Source organism: Protobothrops mucrosquamatus, unplaced genomic scaffold (genome assembly GCF_001527695.2).
Source record: "Protobothrops mucrosquamatus isolate PMUCROS unplaced genomic scaffold, P.Mucros_1.0 scaffold113, whole genome shotgun sequence".
NCBI classification, from domain to species: domain Eukaryota; kingdom Metazoa; phylum Chordata; class Lepidosauria; order Squamata; family Viperidae; genus Protobothrops; species Protobothrops mucrosquamatus.
The window spans coordinates 13,640-31,968 of record NW_015386485.1 but is presented as its reverse complement, the minus strand read 5'-3'; the positions used below and the strand labels follow the sequence as shown (position 1 = coordinate 31,968).

The 18,329-nt window shown below is 40.7% G+C and overlaps 1 protein-coding gene across 1 annotated transcript in view; it reads left to right on the top strand.

Moving 5' to 3' along the window:
* Positions 1-2,123: 2,123 nt before the first annotated feature.
* Positions 2,124-18,329, top strand: part of ISX (intestine specific homeobox) — a gene marked incomplete at its 3' end in the record, with an annotated part of 27,656 nt that continues 11,450 nt past the window's right edge. The window contains exon 1 of the mRNA XM_015812824.2: positions 2,124-2,304. Within this exon, the coding sequence (XP_015668310.2) occupies positions 2,124-2,304 (181 nt within the window). The remainder of the gene's footprint in view (positions 2,305-18,329) is intronic.

The following is an 18,329-nucleotide window of genomic DNA, read 5'->3' as shown; positions in this document are numbered from 1 at the left end:
TGGATGTGTCTAAATCATGTTTCTCACCTATGGCTAGGAAACTAGTGGATGTGTCTAAATCATGTTTCTCACCTATGGCTAGGAAAATCTACTGGCTGGATTGAAGCCTACACATCTTCAAGCTATTGAGGTTGAATAACTGGTCTAGTTCCATAATTCACTCCTTTATCACTACTGCTAGAAAAGCACATTCTTTTTAGCAAGAACTATGATTAGCTTCTTAAGGAGTGGGCAAGAATATTTGTTATCACTTGCAGTATGTAGCCAAAGAATTTCTTTCTCTTCATTTTTTTAATAAAAAAGTTGTCCCATGTGCTGACTCAGAAGATGAGAGGTTTTGCTTTTCTTCTAAAGAGAAATATCATCACCTATCCCATAGAAAAAAGAAGCAACATATTCATCTTTGAACTTTTAGATAGACTTTGAATACTCATAGCATACACAGCTTCTTGTTTATCCTTGTCCTTCTTCGGGAAATACAATCCCTGACCATTTCTAGGATGAGAGCTTGCTATTGGTAAGCATAAGGCTTTCCCTCCTCATATTAAAAAAAAGTAAGGCAACTATCTTCCTTTTCTCTCCTTTCCTTTTCTTTAACTACTCACAACCTGCAATAGCTTGGTAAGGGATCAATTCTTATTTAGTTTTCAGCTGCAAGATGACCAACACAACTCAATTTACCTCTCAGCAAGAGTCCCAAAAGTGATTTTTTGAGAGACAACTGAAAAAGTACCTTTGGGACAACCATGACCTGGATGACTGAGAATCTCCATAGACTCTCAGCAAGAGTTTTGATAGGAACTACATGGTAAAGCCAAGCTTAGGCTTAAAGGTGTATAAGATTGCAGGATTCAGGAAGCAACACATGGCAAAGCATGTTTCTATTTCAAAAATTTCAAGTTAAGTGTTTGGTATTTCCACACAGAATTGTGCAAGTCCTTTGCTTCTAGTTTTTATAGTCCTGAGATAGAAAGTGTGCAGCCAGCCAACTGTTGCTGAGCTATAATTTCCAGCAACTGGCAACATCTGGTAGATAATGTTCCACTCACCCGTGGAATGGCTAAGAAGTTAAATGTCTTGACTCAGCACAAGGCAGCTTCTTTTGATCCAGTGAACTGACAAGTATGAGATTACATTGTCTCGTTGCAATCTTATGCATATTTATCTATAAATAAGGTCCACTGAATACATTGGAAACAGTTTGGATTAAACATACAAAGCATTTTACAACATTCTATTACACTTGGATAATGATATATTTATTTCTTTTCCTGCACAATAACTTCATAGTCCTTGGAAAAAGCCAACCGTCTTTCATCTTATCAGGTGTGTTTTATTGCCATCTGGTTACACAGTAATTTCAACCTAAGCTTTACAACGAATCACATGATGGAATATCAACTCACCAGCAGTTGTATAATTGGGCAAATAAGAAATTGTCTATTAGTACAATCATAGGATAAAGCAGTGAGTAGCAGCAAAGGAAAGGGAGTTAGAAAGGTAACATTTGAAGGTAAGGAAAAAATCTGGAGAATTTCAACTTTTTTAAAAAAAGGTTTATAAAAATATATCCTTAACTAAATTTAAAGTAAGAAAAGCAATTAGAAGGAATGGAAGAAAAGGTGGTCTTCTCAAGTTCTTTCTAATGGACCTCTAACATTACAATTATCTGTTGGGATACTTCCTAACCAGATGTGTTCTTTTAGGAAAAAGCATTTTTCTTCTTCTTCAGGTGTCCTTGATTTTATTATGGTGGCCATCCATCACTCCCTAATATTTGCAGAAAGAATAGTTTAAAAAAAAACAGAAGATAAGATGAGAAAATGAATATGCGAAGATGCTTAAACCTTTTAAGCTGTAAAGAGGGGGTACATTTTAATATAGGTGAGGCTGAACACAATTTCAGTTCAGAATAAAATTATTGGTCATGAATTAAGATTTCTAAATTTTGTGGAAAATTTCCAAGAGGGAAATGGGCATTTTTCTTCTTTTCTGGTCTTTTGAATGTAAGAATAGAACTCAGGAAGGAGAGAAAATCAACTTCTACTTGCCTTTTCCTTACATAAAATGAACAACCAAAAGAATATGACATATGCCAAGAATATTTTGTTTACTATTGTGGAATGAAGATGAGCTGCTCCAAGGAATGTGACAAGAAGGAGAAGCCTATTTTGTCTTTTTCTATAGAAGCAATCTTAAAAAATCCATCTACTGAGGCTTGCCTCCACAATACGGTGACCTGCAATAGCCAACCTGGAGTGGCTCAAAAGTTCAGTTCTAAGCCACTTTTGGACAGGTATAAAGGTAGGAAATTTGTTCTAGTTTATGAAACATGTGAACATTCTTATCCCTTTGCATGATATTCAAGTTGATTTAAAAAAAATACTTGTAGTGTGTTGAATTCATATTTTAGCATGATTGTTAATATTTCACAACATCTAGCTTCTATGGATATTTTGAATTTGCTTTATGGTACATTAGGAATATGACATACAACATTTTGAGCACAATAATATGGAATTGAAGCTTATTTTCCAGATAACAAAATGGTACCATAAATTGCCAGATTTGCTTTCCTAGTTTTCTTTTACATTTTAATATATAAATAAGAATATTTATGTATGTATTCATTAACTGTTGTTTTTATCCAGGTTATGAGTGTGTGTGTGTGCTTTAAAGTAGGGCAAAATTAAAAGCTTTTCATTTATGTGCTTTTTATTTTTAAGGACAGTTTGTTATCATATTTTTCTAAACTAAATTTGAACAAGTTGGATGTAAGAATATCTTCTTTAAAATGTTATGTTCTAATGTCACACCCAGAGCTTTAAACATATTAGTTTGTTGCCTTATAAATCCCTAAGGAACATCTGATAGGTTTGTGGAAGAAATGTTATTGAATTCGTATTAATGGGGAAAAAATCTAATTATATAGATCTGATAAGGACAAAGTACATCGTCTGAAAAGGCCAGGCTTTTCTTTAAGTAATATGGGAACCCTACAAAATGAAGCAACTACTTAGCAGATAATACAAAAAATGCAGTTATATTGAAATACTTCTCCAATACATGGCTGTCCAGCTTTTTCTTGATGTCCACCACCTTCCTAGGCAATTGGTTTCATGGTTATATTCTTCCTGAAGCTTAAGTCCATTCTTCCTAACTTCTGGGACAATAGAGATTAGATATTGACATTCTTCAGCTGACATCTCTTTAGGAATTTCAAGAGTGCCATCATGTACTTCCCCTATATTATCCTAAGCAAAGCATGGTTAGTTTCCACATGATTAAACATGAAGGAGTAGAAAGCAGGAGGGGATGAAGTCTGACAGTGTATCTTCTCATTATGGGCTGATTTGAAATCTGAAAGTTTAAACCACTTCATGTCATGTGGAAATTGCACTAGTGTTAGTATATTGAAGAGCCCACAGCTAACAGGCATATATAGAGAAGCAGTTGCACATGCTTTAAGAGATGATGTATAAACATTGTAACAGCTACTAAAATGAAAAGTCTGTACTAATCTGAAGTTATACTTGAATCTGCTGTGCTAGTTCTGAAACAACACTTCATGTGCACAAAGCATTAGTCTACACTGCTGGTTAAACAAGCTATGAAATGCCAATGTTATTATGAAAGTAAATCTGAGCCCCCAAACACCCAATTGCTGTATAAAAGCTTGCACTGTTAAGGCAACATTACCTTCATGCAAAATGTGCATTGATAACATCCATTGTCATAGGTATTTGAACAGTCCTAACTTAGTCCAGCATTTGGTGTCTCAAAGTAGCCTTCTGGATGCTAACAAGAAAAAACCTAGGGACATGTCCCTTGCCAGCTATTATTCCTTTGTAACTGGTATATAGAGGCATGCTTTCCCTAGCTTGGACAGGATTTTGAGAATCCAAGGCTAATAGATAGATAGATCTATCCTCCATGAATTTATTGAACTTCCGTTTTAAAACTATCTGAGCTCCACCATTTCTCATGGGTAATGAATTCCAAAGGTTAATTAAGTATTGTGTTAAGAATTACTTGTTTCTACCTGTTCTAAATCTCATGTTTTATATCTAATATATGAACTGAAGTTTTAGATGATAATTTATGAACTATCAGAACAAAGTTCTCTTCAGCAATAATTTGAGTTCTTCTGCTTGAAGCTTCACATCTACAATACTGTGAAATACGCATTTGGTTGCAGCCATTTGTAAGCTCGCTATCACATTAAGAGACATGCTTGTCATTCATATTATGCAAGCCTACAGAAAATTTTTAGTGTACATTTTAAAGTTGGAATATGTATAACAGCCTTTACATTTTTATGAGTGTATGCCTTACTTCTCTATCTCAAAAAGTCTACTATTATTCTTTACTGAATTACTGAAGAACGATGGTCCCACATTTTGCATCTGGCTATCAGTCTTTAATCTTTCTTTGAAATAATTTTGCCTAAAGTGAATTCATATATTACTTATATTTTTTCCTCTGCATCTTACTGCATATGTAGATGCTGAAGCAGTTTGAACCAAACCTTGAAGCCATTTCTCAATCGATTATTAACATTTCCCTCAGTCTGCGGCAAGCTAAAATGTCACCATTACTGGAAGTCAAATGCTACATTTACCAAAGAAAATGTCATTCTGCCTCCAAAGCCTTTTTCTCAACATCATCTTCCCACTCTTAAAACCTTGGTTTTTACCTATTCCATTTCCTTCTTTCCCTTAGAGAGGTTATTTTAAAGATTTCAAACAAATTTCCTTTTTTTTTGTTTCTGATAGAAGGAAGCAACTAAAAATATTGAGGAGATTGGCGTCATCATAAATTAGAATTGGCATTTTTATAGATTTTTTGTGCGTACAAGACAAGCAGAAATTCAGGAGCCAAAGCAAGGAAAGGCTATTTTCTCTTAGGGAATGTACTTTTAAAATGAGCAGTCTTGTTAGATTCACTAAGAATCAATGGAAGCAGAGCAGTTTTTTTTTCTCTTCTGTCTAACCTTTTCATAGTGCAGTGGGGTGAGAGTGGTGAATAAACTTAAAATCAGAGACATTTGCAAGTATCATAATTACCAGCTTTCTTCAGATGAGGACTATGGTTCCCTTTGTGAATTGGATGATTCAGATCCTTATATTGTAGTCAAAATCACAGTCATGACTGCATGACCATGGTTATCATTTTGAATTTTTTAACACATATGTACTCCATGTGCTTCCCCCTCTTTTTTTTACAGACCAAATGCTGTACAGTGCTTGACCTTTGAATGCTGGGACTGCACTCCCAAATATAATGAATAATGTCAGGATTTAATTATTGTTTAATTTTATTTTTTAAAAAAACCTCTTAATTCTTCAGTTATGTATAGTATTCAACAATTTTCCTCTTAAAAATTAAGAGACATTTAATTAAAAATTATGGCTCATTAATACTTCAGGTGCTTTGATTTTAGATGTTGGCTGAGAAAATTTAGGACTTGAAGTCCACACAACTTAAGGTGGCCAAGTTTGAAAACCGTTGATGTAAAGAGAACAGAAAATTTATCCACCCAGTTGTTGCTTTGAATGGCAAGAAAGCCATTGTTTGGTTGATAATAAAACCAGAATGAAAAATGTTCATTTTGACACCGAACCTTTATATTAATTTAAAGCTGTGGCTTTTTACTAAATTCAGAATGCTCTCAGGTTACCGAGGAAAGCTACAGCTGACAACGTTTTGCCTTATTTTTGCACAACCACCAAGAATTATTAGAATTCATTTTCCCAATGGCCCAATTGTTTCTGTATGCAAATGAACAGTGAAAGTAGGACAGACCCATTTTTGTCTTAGCTCTAGTTTTTAAAAAGATAACTAAGTAAACACATATATTATCCTGAACAATTGACCCAGAAGAGAGGTAGAATGAAAAATGTGTTACTTTGGTCTGATATTTGTCTTCACTGTATGAATAATGACACTTTCAGATTACATGGATTATTAAAACTAACTGAAATAATCAGTAATAGTTGTCAAAAAGAAAAGAAAAGTTCCATTAGCCAACCAAATGAAATGTCATTCTGTTTAATTATTATTACATGTATTTCCTTTCCTTCTTATTTCATTGCCAGACTAAAAATCTGAAAAGGTCACATGCTTGCCTTGTATTCAGTTGTATTTGGATGTTCACAAGTTTGTAATCACCTAAAAAGAGTCATATTTCAACCGTGGCTATTTCTTGGCTAATGTTTTTACAAAATTCTTATCACCGTGTTTTTTTTTCTTGCACCTTTTCTCCCCTTGTTTCTTCTTGTTGAATGTTCCCTCTCTTCATGAGATTCAAGACTACTGGAATTTTCTTCCCATTGAAGAATAACAGAGTTGGAAGGGACCTTGGAGGTTTTCTAGTCCAATCCCCTGCTTAAGCAGAAGACCCTATACCAGTGATGGCGAACCTTTTAGAGATCAAGTGCCCAAACCCACTTATTTATTGCAAAGTGCCAGGGCCGCATCAGCATTGTGGTGCCCTTGGGGGGGGGGCAGGGAGGCTCCTCTGAGTGCTGCCTCTGGCATGCAAAACCCGGGGGCACAAAAATGGCCCACCATGCTGCAAGGCGCAAAAACAGCTGCCGGGGTGCAGATACAAGGTGCTGCACCACGTAAGAATGGGGCACGGCTAGTGAGTATCATGCAGGCACTAGTCCCACCCCATTTGTAGCATATCCATGCTCATGGGCCCCTGTGCGCATGTACACATGTAAAATGCTTCCTCCCTTTTCTTCCAGTCCACCAATCGACAATGGTTGGTGATCTCTACTCTACCACCCCTACTTGAGCTTGCTAGTCGGCCGCTTCGCCTCCTTTGTGTTGGGTGGGACTCCTGCTCCGGGTGGCAGTGGTGGCCTGATGGACCTGCTGCTGGTGACAGTGGTGTGTGTGCCAACAGAGAGGGCTCTGAGTGCTGCCTCTGGCACACGTGCCATAGGTTCGCCACCACTGCTCTATACCATTCCAGACAACTCACTCTCCAATCTCTTCTTAAAAACCTCCAGTGATGGAGCACCCACAAATTCTGGAAGAAAGCTGTTCCACTGAATAATTGTTCTCACTGTCAGGAAATTTCTAGTTGTAGGTTGCGTCTCTCCTTGATTAGTTTCCATACATTGCTTCATGTTCTGCTTTCAGATGGTTTGAAGAATAGTTGGCTCCCTCTTCTTTGTGGCAGTCCCAAGCATATTGAAAAGAGGGACTAGGGGCAAAATGATAGCAGTGTTCCAATATCCTTGGGACTGCCACAAAGAAGAGGGAGCCAACTAGTTATACCCAATTCCTGCAACTGTTCTTCAAATGTTTTAGCCTCAGGAAGGCACAGTTCTGCCCTGATTCTTCCCCCCAAGCGGGAGTATTCTTGTTCTTTTCAGTTTTTTTCTGTGTTTTTTTCTTGCTCTTTCTTGGCTGATGGTTTTACAAAATTCTTATCGCATATTTTCTTTGCATTATAGTATGTGTATGAGCTATCACACAGAATTCAAATCAGAGAGAGAATGGTGATGGATCTTCTCTCTTACTTTTTCTGTAATGAAATGAAATTCTGGAAGCGAAAGAGTTGTGTTCAGCTTCTTCTGGTCCCCTGCTCTGCCATACAGTGCTTCTGGGAGAAACCCTTGACCACATCATACTATTTCCAGAAAGGGCTCTTTTTAGTTGCTCAGTCTATGAAACTTTTATCTTATCAGGAAAAAAATGTTTAAAAAAAGAAATAACGGGAAAAGGTTGTCAAACCATTTGTGTGTCACTTGTAAAATAAAAGCCCCCCATCCAATCTGAGTGTCAACATTATCTTCCTCCTTATCTTTGCTGAAAGCACATATCCATTGCGTGAGGGCCTTTGCTAAATACTATAGTCCAAGTCACAAACAGGTAGAGCAAGTTTTGATGGATCGAATATCAGGCTTGGTGGATCAATAATGTCCTTGATAGGGGGGTTACTTTTTATAAGCCTGCCAAATGAAGTTATTTTGAGGACTGTAGAGTTCCTTGGGTTATATGAGCTTTTTCATAAGAATATAGCTGGATAATTCCTCTCACCATAAGATTTTATGGCGGCTATTCTTATTTTTGGGATTTGTCATCATAGCCTAAGTTCAGATGTCTATTTATTACATTATCATTATTCTTCTCTGATTAAGAATTGGGCGCATGCCATTTATATATTGTTTTAACAGCTTCTAAAGAGCAGAAGCTGGGAATGTAAAGGTAGTGATAAAACTGCATTGAGAGAGCAAGAAGCCTATCTGAGATGAAGTAGTTAAAAAGCAACAGCTCCTGATCAATGTGCTGGGTTCAGTATGTATAAAGAAGAACAGATAACATCAGACAGCTTGTAAATGCTCTACTATAGATAAGAAATTCAACTATCTTCACTAGTTCAGAAACACTACTCTTCTAAATCGTAAGAGCCCTGTGGGATCATATCAAAACTTCAGTTTTTCTAAATCTGTTAATTTTACTGTGTTGTGTAATAGTTCCCAAAATTCCCAGTATCTGTAGCTACTGCACACAATGTACAAACAAATCCAAGTTTGCTATCACCTAAAAAAAAGTTGTCAATCACTGCCTTCATAGGAAAGGGCTAACTTTGAATTTGAAGGTGACTATCCATTTCAATGGCCTAATTTTGGCAATTGACATTATTTATTTATTTATTTAGCATATGGCATAACATGTCAGGGAAATCTACACTTGCTAGACACACAATGCAGTCCTGACAGCCTAGAATGCTAGTTCATTCTATTTAGCACTTACCTGCTTATCCTTGGTGCACTGTGGGGGGGAGATAAACTAGCTTTGCACCAGTTAACTAATGGCACTCAGGTTGCTGGCTCTTCTGGGCTCCTCCTCGCCACGCCTCACCTCACCTCATGTTGCAATGCCTTGCATCTAGCCAGGGCCAGCATCAGCTTCCACTCTCTGCACACAGAAATGTAGCTAGGTTTTTCCCACTAAAGTGTACCCATTTATCTACTTGCAATACTGCATGCTTTCAAAATGCTGGGTGGGCAGGAACTAGGGAACGAATGACAGGAGTTCACTCCATCTCACGGAGCCAGGCTTGAACCATAGGAGTGCAGACCAGTTCCAATGTCATTAAGTCTCTGAGCCACACCATCCCCTTGGCAATTGATATTATACCTGACATGCAAATCTCTAGTTTGATTGATACAAAGATTTAATAAACTTTAAGCTGCTTTAATGTCTGCTTTCTGCCAGAGCAAGTGCCTTGTGTGTCATTCATGGAAAAGGTGATCATGATCTTTTTAGTTTCTGAGATGGGAGGATTAATTACTTTGATTATTTGACCCTGAAGACTTGGAGCAATCTGGCCCCAACAATGAGTAATTATGAATTTTCATTCACTTTACAGATGGTTAATACGGTTGTTAAGTGAATCTGGCTTCCCTATTGACTTTGCTTGTCAGAAGGTCACAAAGGATAATCATATGACCTTAAGACATAGGAAGGGTCATAAGTATGAACCAGTTGCCCAAGCATCTGAATTTTGATCACATGATCATGGGGCTGCTAAAAAAGTCGTAAGTGTGAAAAATGGTCATAAGTCACTTTTTTAAGTGCTGTTGTAACTTTGACTGGTCACTAGATGAACTGTTGTAACTTGAGAACTACCTGCATTCAACTGCCAGTGCAGCACACTTCCCACTGCCCAACCAAAATTCTTTCCCCTCAATCTCTTAATGCTGTATTGTACTGTAATGGCAACCATTGGCAACAGGATGCGTGAGTAATCCCACTGTTACTCTGCTTGCATGTGCAAATTCTTTCTTCTGATTGTTCTACCAGTTGTCATTTGTTTCATTTTCTTTATATTTATGTTATGTTTAATTTATTAATGTTTGGTATAGACAATAACATATATTAAGTATTCACCTGGCAATATAGAATTCTTTATTGGCCAAGTGTGATTGGACACACAAGGAATTTGTCTCCAGTGCATAAGCTGTCAGTGTACATATAAGCAACAAGTGATAAATCATGATTATAATCATACAAAACATTCATCATAAACCATAAGATACAACACTCAGAGATGGGCATAGGATACTAAATAAGCAATCAATATAAATCATACTAGGATACTAAATAAAACAATATAAATCATAAAGTACACTCAACAAAATTCTAGTCATAAGAAGATAAGGAATAGGTAATAAGAAGGATGAGAAGGATAATAGTAATACAGCCCTACTAGGTAGTTTGACAATGCTGTGGGAATTAGTAGTTTAGCAGAGTGATGGTATGGGGAGGGAGGACTGTCCTTGTGTCTAGTTGTTTCGGCATGCAATGCCCTGTAGTGTCATCTTGAGGAAAGAAGTTGAAACAGTTTATGTCCAGGATGTAAGGGGTCTGTAGATATTTTCACAGCCCTCTTTCTGGCTTGTGCAATATATAGGTCCTCAATGGAAATCAGGTGGGTAGTAATTGTTTTTTCTGCAGTTCTAACTATCCGCTGAAGTCTGTATCTGTCTTGTTTGGTTGCAGTGCCAAACCAGGCAGTTATAGAGGTTTAAATGACAGATTCAATAATTCCTTTGTAGAACTGTATCAGCAACTCCTTGGGCAGTCTGAGCTTCCTGAGTTGGCACAGGAAGAACATTCTTTGTTGTCCTTTTTGGATGACATTTTTGATGTTAGGTGTTCATTTTAAGTCTTGAGATATTATGGAACCTAGAAACTTGAAGGTCTCTACTGTTGATCTTGTGTTGTCTAGTATTGTAAGCGGTGGTAGAATAAGAGGGCTCCTAAAACCTACTATCATTTCTACAGTTTTGAGTGTGTTCAGTTCAAGTTTGTTTTGGCCACACTACGAGGCTAGTTGTTCAACTTCCCCTCATTGTCTCGAATGAGACCGATCATTGTTGTATCATCTGCAAACTTCAGTATTTTAACAGAGGGATCCTTTGAAATGCAGTTGTTGGTATATAGCGAGAAGAGAAGTGGAGCGATCACACAGCCCTGGAGGAGGAGGGGGCTGTGCTAATTGTACAGGTATCTCATGTGATTTTGCCTAACTTCACCTGTTGCTTCCTGTCTGTTAGAAAGCTTATGATATGAAATAGAATTCTGAAGACCAGAAATCTAGATCTCAAGGAAATATGCTCAGGACACGTTTGGCTGGGATAATAACAATAGCTCATTTCTTACAACAGTAGCAGGTGTCAAACTTGGAAGTGGAACCTACAAGAAGCAAACTCTTCAGCCAGCTAATGCAGAAAGGTTAACTAAGTTATTTTCAGCCATGTTGCTCTAATCTTTTCAGAACTGAATAAAGCTTCTCAATATCAGTTACCATCAAATCTTTGCTTGCAATGCATTCAATCTCTTTTTGGACTCCTGCATTATTTTCTTCCATGCTTCATTTGCTTTCATTACACTGGCAGCTCAGCAAGGAACCTCTCAAAACACAGTTAACATTGAATAGATTTTTCATGAGAGGGATCTCTCTCTCTTTCTCTCCCCCCCCCCTCTCTCTCTCTCACACATACACACACGCACACACCAATTTTTATCATTCACTTTTGTTGTAAAATATTTTCAGCCACTCATTTTTTTAAAGCATGTAAAGCTTTCCTGTTTTTCATGCCAGAGATTTTTCTCCTACTCTTCATTCCAGCCATCCGCTTCAGTAATTAAGTGTCTGTGATTGGTGCCTAGGTGAAGGCAGCTTTTGTCTGAAAGGCTTTGGTCTAAAAGAAATTAAATGGAGCCTTTAAACATTTCAGCATCCTGCTGCTCCATTTCTGCAGTGCCCCAAAAGATATCAGCAGGAAGCTAAATGCTATGCTTCAGTGGCAGAAGGCTCTAGCCTGAGCCATTTGTATGCATCCAATTAGAACCATTCTCCCAACTAAACTAATTCTTTTAATAAGGGGTGAGAAGATGCTCTGATAAAAATTAGCTATGGTTCCATATTTTCAGTTCCAAGTCTCTTCATAACATCTTTTAATCAAATAAATAGACTCTTTAGTTTGTTGGAGAAGCCATATGTTCTCCTTTTGTTCTTTTTCTAATGAACAGGCTATCCTACATTTTCATGAGAAGGTCAATATTTTTCACATCACTCGTGAATCAATTATCAATATCATCATCATCATCACCATCATCATCATCTCTCCAAGTGCCACTCACTCTTCAGATTATCTCTAGATATAAAATAAATATATTGTGAGGAGATAGATTACTGAGCTGTGCATATTTTGAAAATTATTTGGAAGAAATGCTTCAGATTACATGTAAGCATTTGCACACCTCTGCTATTCAGTAAGGAAGCACCATGTTTTGTTATGCCTCCTTGTATTCTTGTAACAGGTCCCACTGCTTTAAGAGTAATTGACTCTTGACTTCTTAAAACATTGGAATATTTTTTCAGGCTTACATAGAAGTTGGAAGAGTAGCAAAGTTAAATAGTAGCAAAGAGGTGCTGGGTTCATATTATGCCTGATGTACTTCATTGTAAATCCATCATTGCACTTAACATTTTACAAACCTATAATGTCCACATTCATATTAGGCTGTGATTTTGAGTGTTGCTGTTTGCTATGTGATCTCTTAATTTGAGATCTCAAAGTTTCTTGTAAAAATTTGGAGCTTCAAGAAATTGTCGCTTTGTAAATCCAGTCACTCACATGCAGTGGCGTAGCGTGGGTTGTCAGCACCCGGGGCAAGGCAAGTAATTTGTGCCCCCCCTCCACAGTGGGCGGCGACCCGGCGGCTCGGATCGGATTCGCACAGCCAGCACTGCAGAGAGAGTGAGTGAGCCAGGCAGGGGCAGAGAGCTGCGAGTGCAAGCGCGCCCCCCAGATGTTGCGCCCGGTGCGGCCGGCCCCCCTGCACCCCCCACGCTACGCCTCTGCTCACATGCAACTAGTCCTTGTTTAGCTACCCAGTTGGGACTGGTAACTCAATCATTAAACGAAGCAGTCACCAAGTAAAACCACAACTGCGCTTATGATCTTACGTCAGCTTTCCTTTGCTTTACAGACTTGGGAGATCATAAATTCAAGGGTTGGTTGAGAAATTACATTTTCATCACAGTCATAACAGTGAATAATCAGTGCAAGGGACAGTCACTAACACTGCTGCATGAGGCAGAGTCACTGCACAGGGCATTGTACACATCTTCTTCCCTTCTTCCTTCTCTCTCCCTGGAAATAGAAATATTATTATGATTAAGTTTAATAAAAATACACCATTTTACTTTCTTACCAGATGTTCTTGATTAACTTACTATAACTATAACTATCTTGGTTAACTTACTGCTACTATATACAGTAGCAGCAATTTCATTCGAAGTTGAAATCAAAATCAGTCCATTCAGTCCCTGCTGGTTTACAGCTAACCTCAGGTTATTATATTATTATAATCTGAGTGATCCAGTTAAAAAAACTTGCTCAGCAGGAGTGTCTACTCAAGATCCTTGTATTGTTGTTGCTGCTGTGGCCTTGTATACAGAAAACGTTTTACAGAATCAAATTTTTGAGGAGAGGTTATTATAAGAAAACAGGATTGTTTTAGATCTACCACAGAGCAAGGCGAACTAACTATTCTCAGGGGAAAATCTGTCCTCTGATGTGTTTGGTGATGGAACAAGCTCACCCTTATATTATCAAGTTGGCATCATCCAGCTGTGGTGAGCCAAGCAAATTATTTCTAAATTTCTATCATGCCTTTCTATTAGTATATTCCAGGCAGTTAATAAAATTCCTGGCCAGCATTCAGACTTGTCCTCCAATTTATTAGCCAGGAGTAGTGCAGGATAGAAAGGCTTTTCTTCTACTTTCCACGCTTTTCAGAACCAGTTTGGTGTAGTGATTAAGGCATTAGACTAGAAACCAGAAGACAGTGAATTCTAGTCCTGTATTAGACATGAAGACAGCTGGGTGATCTTGGGCCAGTCATTCTCTCTCAGCCTTGGAAATGAGGCATTGGCAAACCACGTCTGAAAACTCTTGCCAATAAAACTGCAGGAACTTGTCCAAGCAATAATCAAGAATCAACAGTGACTCAAAAGAACAACAACAAAACCTGTTTCTAAAATTAGCTGCAGGGGGCATAGGAGGCAGATATCTCGTATATGAAGTACGATGTCAGCCACCCAGGGTAGCTGAATGTAGTACACCTCTCTCTCACCCTCTCTTCCTCCCCAATCTGAACACAAGTAAAGTTCCCTCTCAGATCAGAATGCCAGACGTCCATTCCTATGATGAAGGCTAAATTCCCTCAGGGTGGCATCAAGAAATTACATTGTTCTGTTCTGAGCGTTGGTAAGGCATTGAGACGAGGCAGGAGTAACAACAGTTGCTTCTTTATTCAATCTTCAACAGAACAACACAAAATGGCGCGGATCCCTTTTATACCCCTTTACAGGGAGCAGCATAAACCAATCAATGCAACGTATCTTTCCCACCTTGCGCATGCGCAATAGGCTGGAGACAGCCTGTCTGGCACGGGCAGCCACGTGGTCTGCCCGGATCTCTCTGCAGCTTCCTGCACCTGCTGTGTCAATCACAGCCCAGGACATAACATACATGACACCACAGTACATTGAAAACTAAAGATAAGCCTTTCATTTTGCTACTAAAAAGTGGTGCAAGTAGGTTTGAGCCTTGTCACTGTAACCTTATCACTATGCAGTCACAAATGACAGGAATAGTGACAAGAGGTAATAGGTTAGGAATGGTCTCTGCTAACAATGCTTGTGCTAATAAAGATATTCCAAGCCCATTGATCAAGAACTGATATTAAGCCTTTCTTTCATCTTTGTTTTTTTAAAGTAGTTATTATGATAGGATGGCCAGCAACTAGTAGAAATGTGATTCTCTCTCTGTCTCTGTCTCTCTGTCTCTGTCTCTCTCTCTGTCTCTCTCTCTCTCACACACACACACACAAATATATATATATATATATACACACACACACATACATAAAAATACAAACACACAAACACACATAGCAGCCACATGAACATAAGAGAAATCCATTGAATTCGGCTACTTCATATGGTTATATATATATTCGTAGATTTTCACGGGTACAGGTATGCAGGTCTTGGCATATTTGGGTCTTTTCCCATGTAAGATTGGAGTATCTTGGTGACGTTTCGACGAGGTCCCACTCGTCATCTTCAGGCTGGAGTCTTCGTGCTTCGTGCTACCGTGAGGCTGCCAGTCCCATGTTCGGGCGACTCTACTCCGCCATCTCCGTGTCCCAATAGCTTGGCACGCGCACAGATGCCCTGGGTGTCATTCACCCAGCAGTCCAGGGTCTTTACTGCCGGGGCCCGCCAGCACGCTCCAGCTTCCATTCCCCCGTCGGGAGATGTTATTCCTTTCGAGTGTTCTAGAAGGCACGGGGAGTCCCCCGCTGTGCTAGGCACTGCTTCCTTACTGTTTGGTGGTTCCCCTGCTCTTTGGGAGCGCGTGCACATCCTCAGGATGGGGGGGTTTATCGGCTGTGGACTGACCATCATTGGAGTGTCCATGGGATGCCATGGTGTTACTCTTTTCTCCATGGTCCTATCTTCTCGATTGTCAGGCACACAGCCAGGTTGTCTTCGTTGCGTGTGCTCCACACTCTCAGCGCCTGATGCGCCAGGCAGAGTTCAATATGCCGGTTAATTGAATTTCCATCAGAGAGCCAAGCTTCTTTAAGTAGTCAGCCCCCCTTGGTGGTATCGCTGGATAGGACGTGCACCTTATTGAAATCAAACTGATGGCCAAATTCGGACATATGCCCTCCACTATCTGTTATTTAAAGCATAGTACTGAGGACATACATTTCTGTAAAGTTTTGATCTAAAAGGGGCGTTGGTCTTACCTGAACGCCTTTTCTCAGTACGGAGACGGAGACTCCACCAATGGGTTTTCTTTGTCTGCCTGCTCTTAAGACCAAGTATCCAAAACTTGTCACGCCCCCTCCTACTGGTAATCCAGTCTTAACGAGGGCGAAGGCAAACTTCTAACTGCTCCGCAACCGAGAGTCGTGGGATTGTGTTTACCAGATCGACTGGGATCCCACCCACACCTCAGAGGCAGAGGCATGACTCTTTTCCGCAAGTCCATTCTGGTTGCGGGGAAGAGGTCAACAGGAGACGGAGACTCCACCAATGGGACATACCAAAGCCTCACTGTCCCATAGGGTGGGAAAAAACAGAAATGCTCAAGTTGTCTCTTCGGAAATCACTTGCTGGAGAACCCTCCTACCAAAGGAGGCGTCCGCCGCAGCGAACCTGTCAATTTTGTAATGGCGTATGAACGGAGAGGGCGAGGACCATGTAGCAGCCCTACAAACCTCCTCAATGGATGCTTGAGTGGCCCATGCAGCCGTTGTTGCTGCACTCCAAGTAGAATGTGCGGTAATATGACTTGGAGTCGGCAGAGACGAAGCCCGGTACGCCTCTCCTATGCAGTTCTGGATCCACCTGCCAATGGTGCCGGCGGAGACCTTCTGTCCTAGGGTGCCAGGTCGGAAGGACATCCATAGTGCTTCGGATTTACGGAACGGCTCCGTGTGCTTGATATAACGCCGTAAAGCCCTGCGGACGTCCAGTGTATGCCACTGCCGCTCCAAGTCATGTGACGGATTCGGGCTAAAATTTGGCAGAATCACCTCCTGCGACCTGTGAAAGAGAGTATTAACTTTCGGGATGAAAGATGGATCGAGTCGTAAAACAACCCTGTCCTTGTGAAAGATACATAAGTCCGGCCTGACCGACAGTGTGGCCGAAGTGATGGCCACCAAAAATGCCACCTTTAGTGACAAGTGTTCTAAGGAAACGGTCGCCAATGGTTCAAAGAGACACTGCATGAGAGCGCGAAGGATTTGCGGTAACTCCCAGGATGGATACCTGTGAACCACAGGAGGACTGGTATTACAAGCCCCCCTTGATAAAGGCTCGGATTCTGGGATGGTGAGCTAAGGGAATAGAATCTGCGCAAGAGATAAGAGTGGATAAGACCGCCACCTGCCTTCGGATAGTTGCAGGTGCAAGGCCTTTATCCAGTCCATCCAGGAGATAATCAACTATTTGGGGAATTGTCAGTGAATTAATGTCAAATTTATTCTGTCGACACCAAAAGCAAAAATTCCTCCAAGTGGCGTCGTAGATACGGTTGGTTGACGGGCGGCGAGCCGCCTGGATAATGGTAATCGCTCGTGAAGAAAATGATTCACATGTCATTATTTGGTGCTCAAGCGCCAGACGGCTAGTTGCAGCCATTGCGGGTCTGGATGGCTGATGCTTCCCTGATGTAGTGACACTACGTGATGAGGAATCTTCCACGGGGACAATTGAGCCAGATTCACCAAGTCGGCAAACCACGGCCTCTGTGGCCAATACGGAGCCACAAAGAGCACCTCCGCTCGTTCGTGTATGAGTTTGCGGATTGCTGCTGGAATAAGAGGCAGTGGGGGAAATGCGTAAAGAAGGCCCCGTGGCCATGGAACTCGTAGAGCATCCGTCCCTTCTGCCCTGGGGTGGAAGTAGCGGGAGTAAAATCTGGGAAGCTGGGCATTGTCCTGTGAAGCGAATAGATCGAGGACTGGTTGGCCGAACCTGAGGGTGATGGATAAGAACAGGTCCGGGTGCAGCCCCCATTCCGAAGGGTCCACCGTGGCATGACTCAAAAAGTCCGCTTGTCGGTTGTTGACCCCCGATATGTGTTCTGCCCTGAGTGATCCCAAGTTGGGTTCCACCCAGGTGAACATCCTTCTCGCCTCCGTCATCAGGGATTTGGACCGTGTGCCCCCCTGACGGTTGACATGCGCCTTGGCCACTACATTGTCCGTGCGGACTAGAACGTGACGGCCCTTGATCGAGCGTTTGAAGTGTAGCAGAGCTAGATGTATGGCTCTGAGTTCCAACCAGTTGATGCTTTTCTGCAGATCCGTGGTGGACCACCGTCCCTGAGCTAACTGCGAATTTAGATGGGCGCCCCAGCCGTACAGACTGGCATCTGTCGTGATGGTGACTCTTTCCGGTTCTTTGAATAGCGACCCCTTGGTCACTGCTCGAGAACACCACCAGAGGAGCGCCCTGCGGATGGGTAACTGAACCCTGACCAGTCGAGTGGAAGCGCTGGCATTTTGCCGTTGGAAGGGGAGAAGGAACCACTGAAGGTCCCGCAGGTGCAGTTTGGCCCAGGGAACGATAGCTATGCAGGAGACCATCTTGCCCAATAATTGGGAAAGTGTTACCAGGGGAACTGAGCGCTGTCGGAATACCTGTCGAGCCAGTTCCTTTATGCTGACCGCACGCTCCTGGGAGAGATAGACCATGCAATCTGATG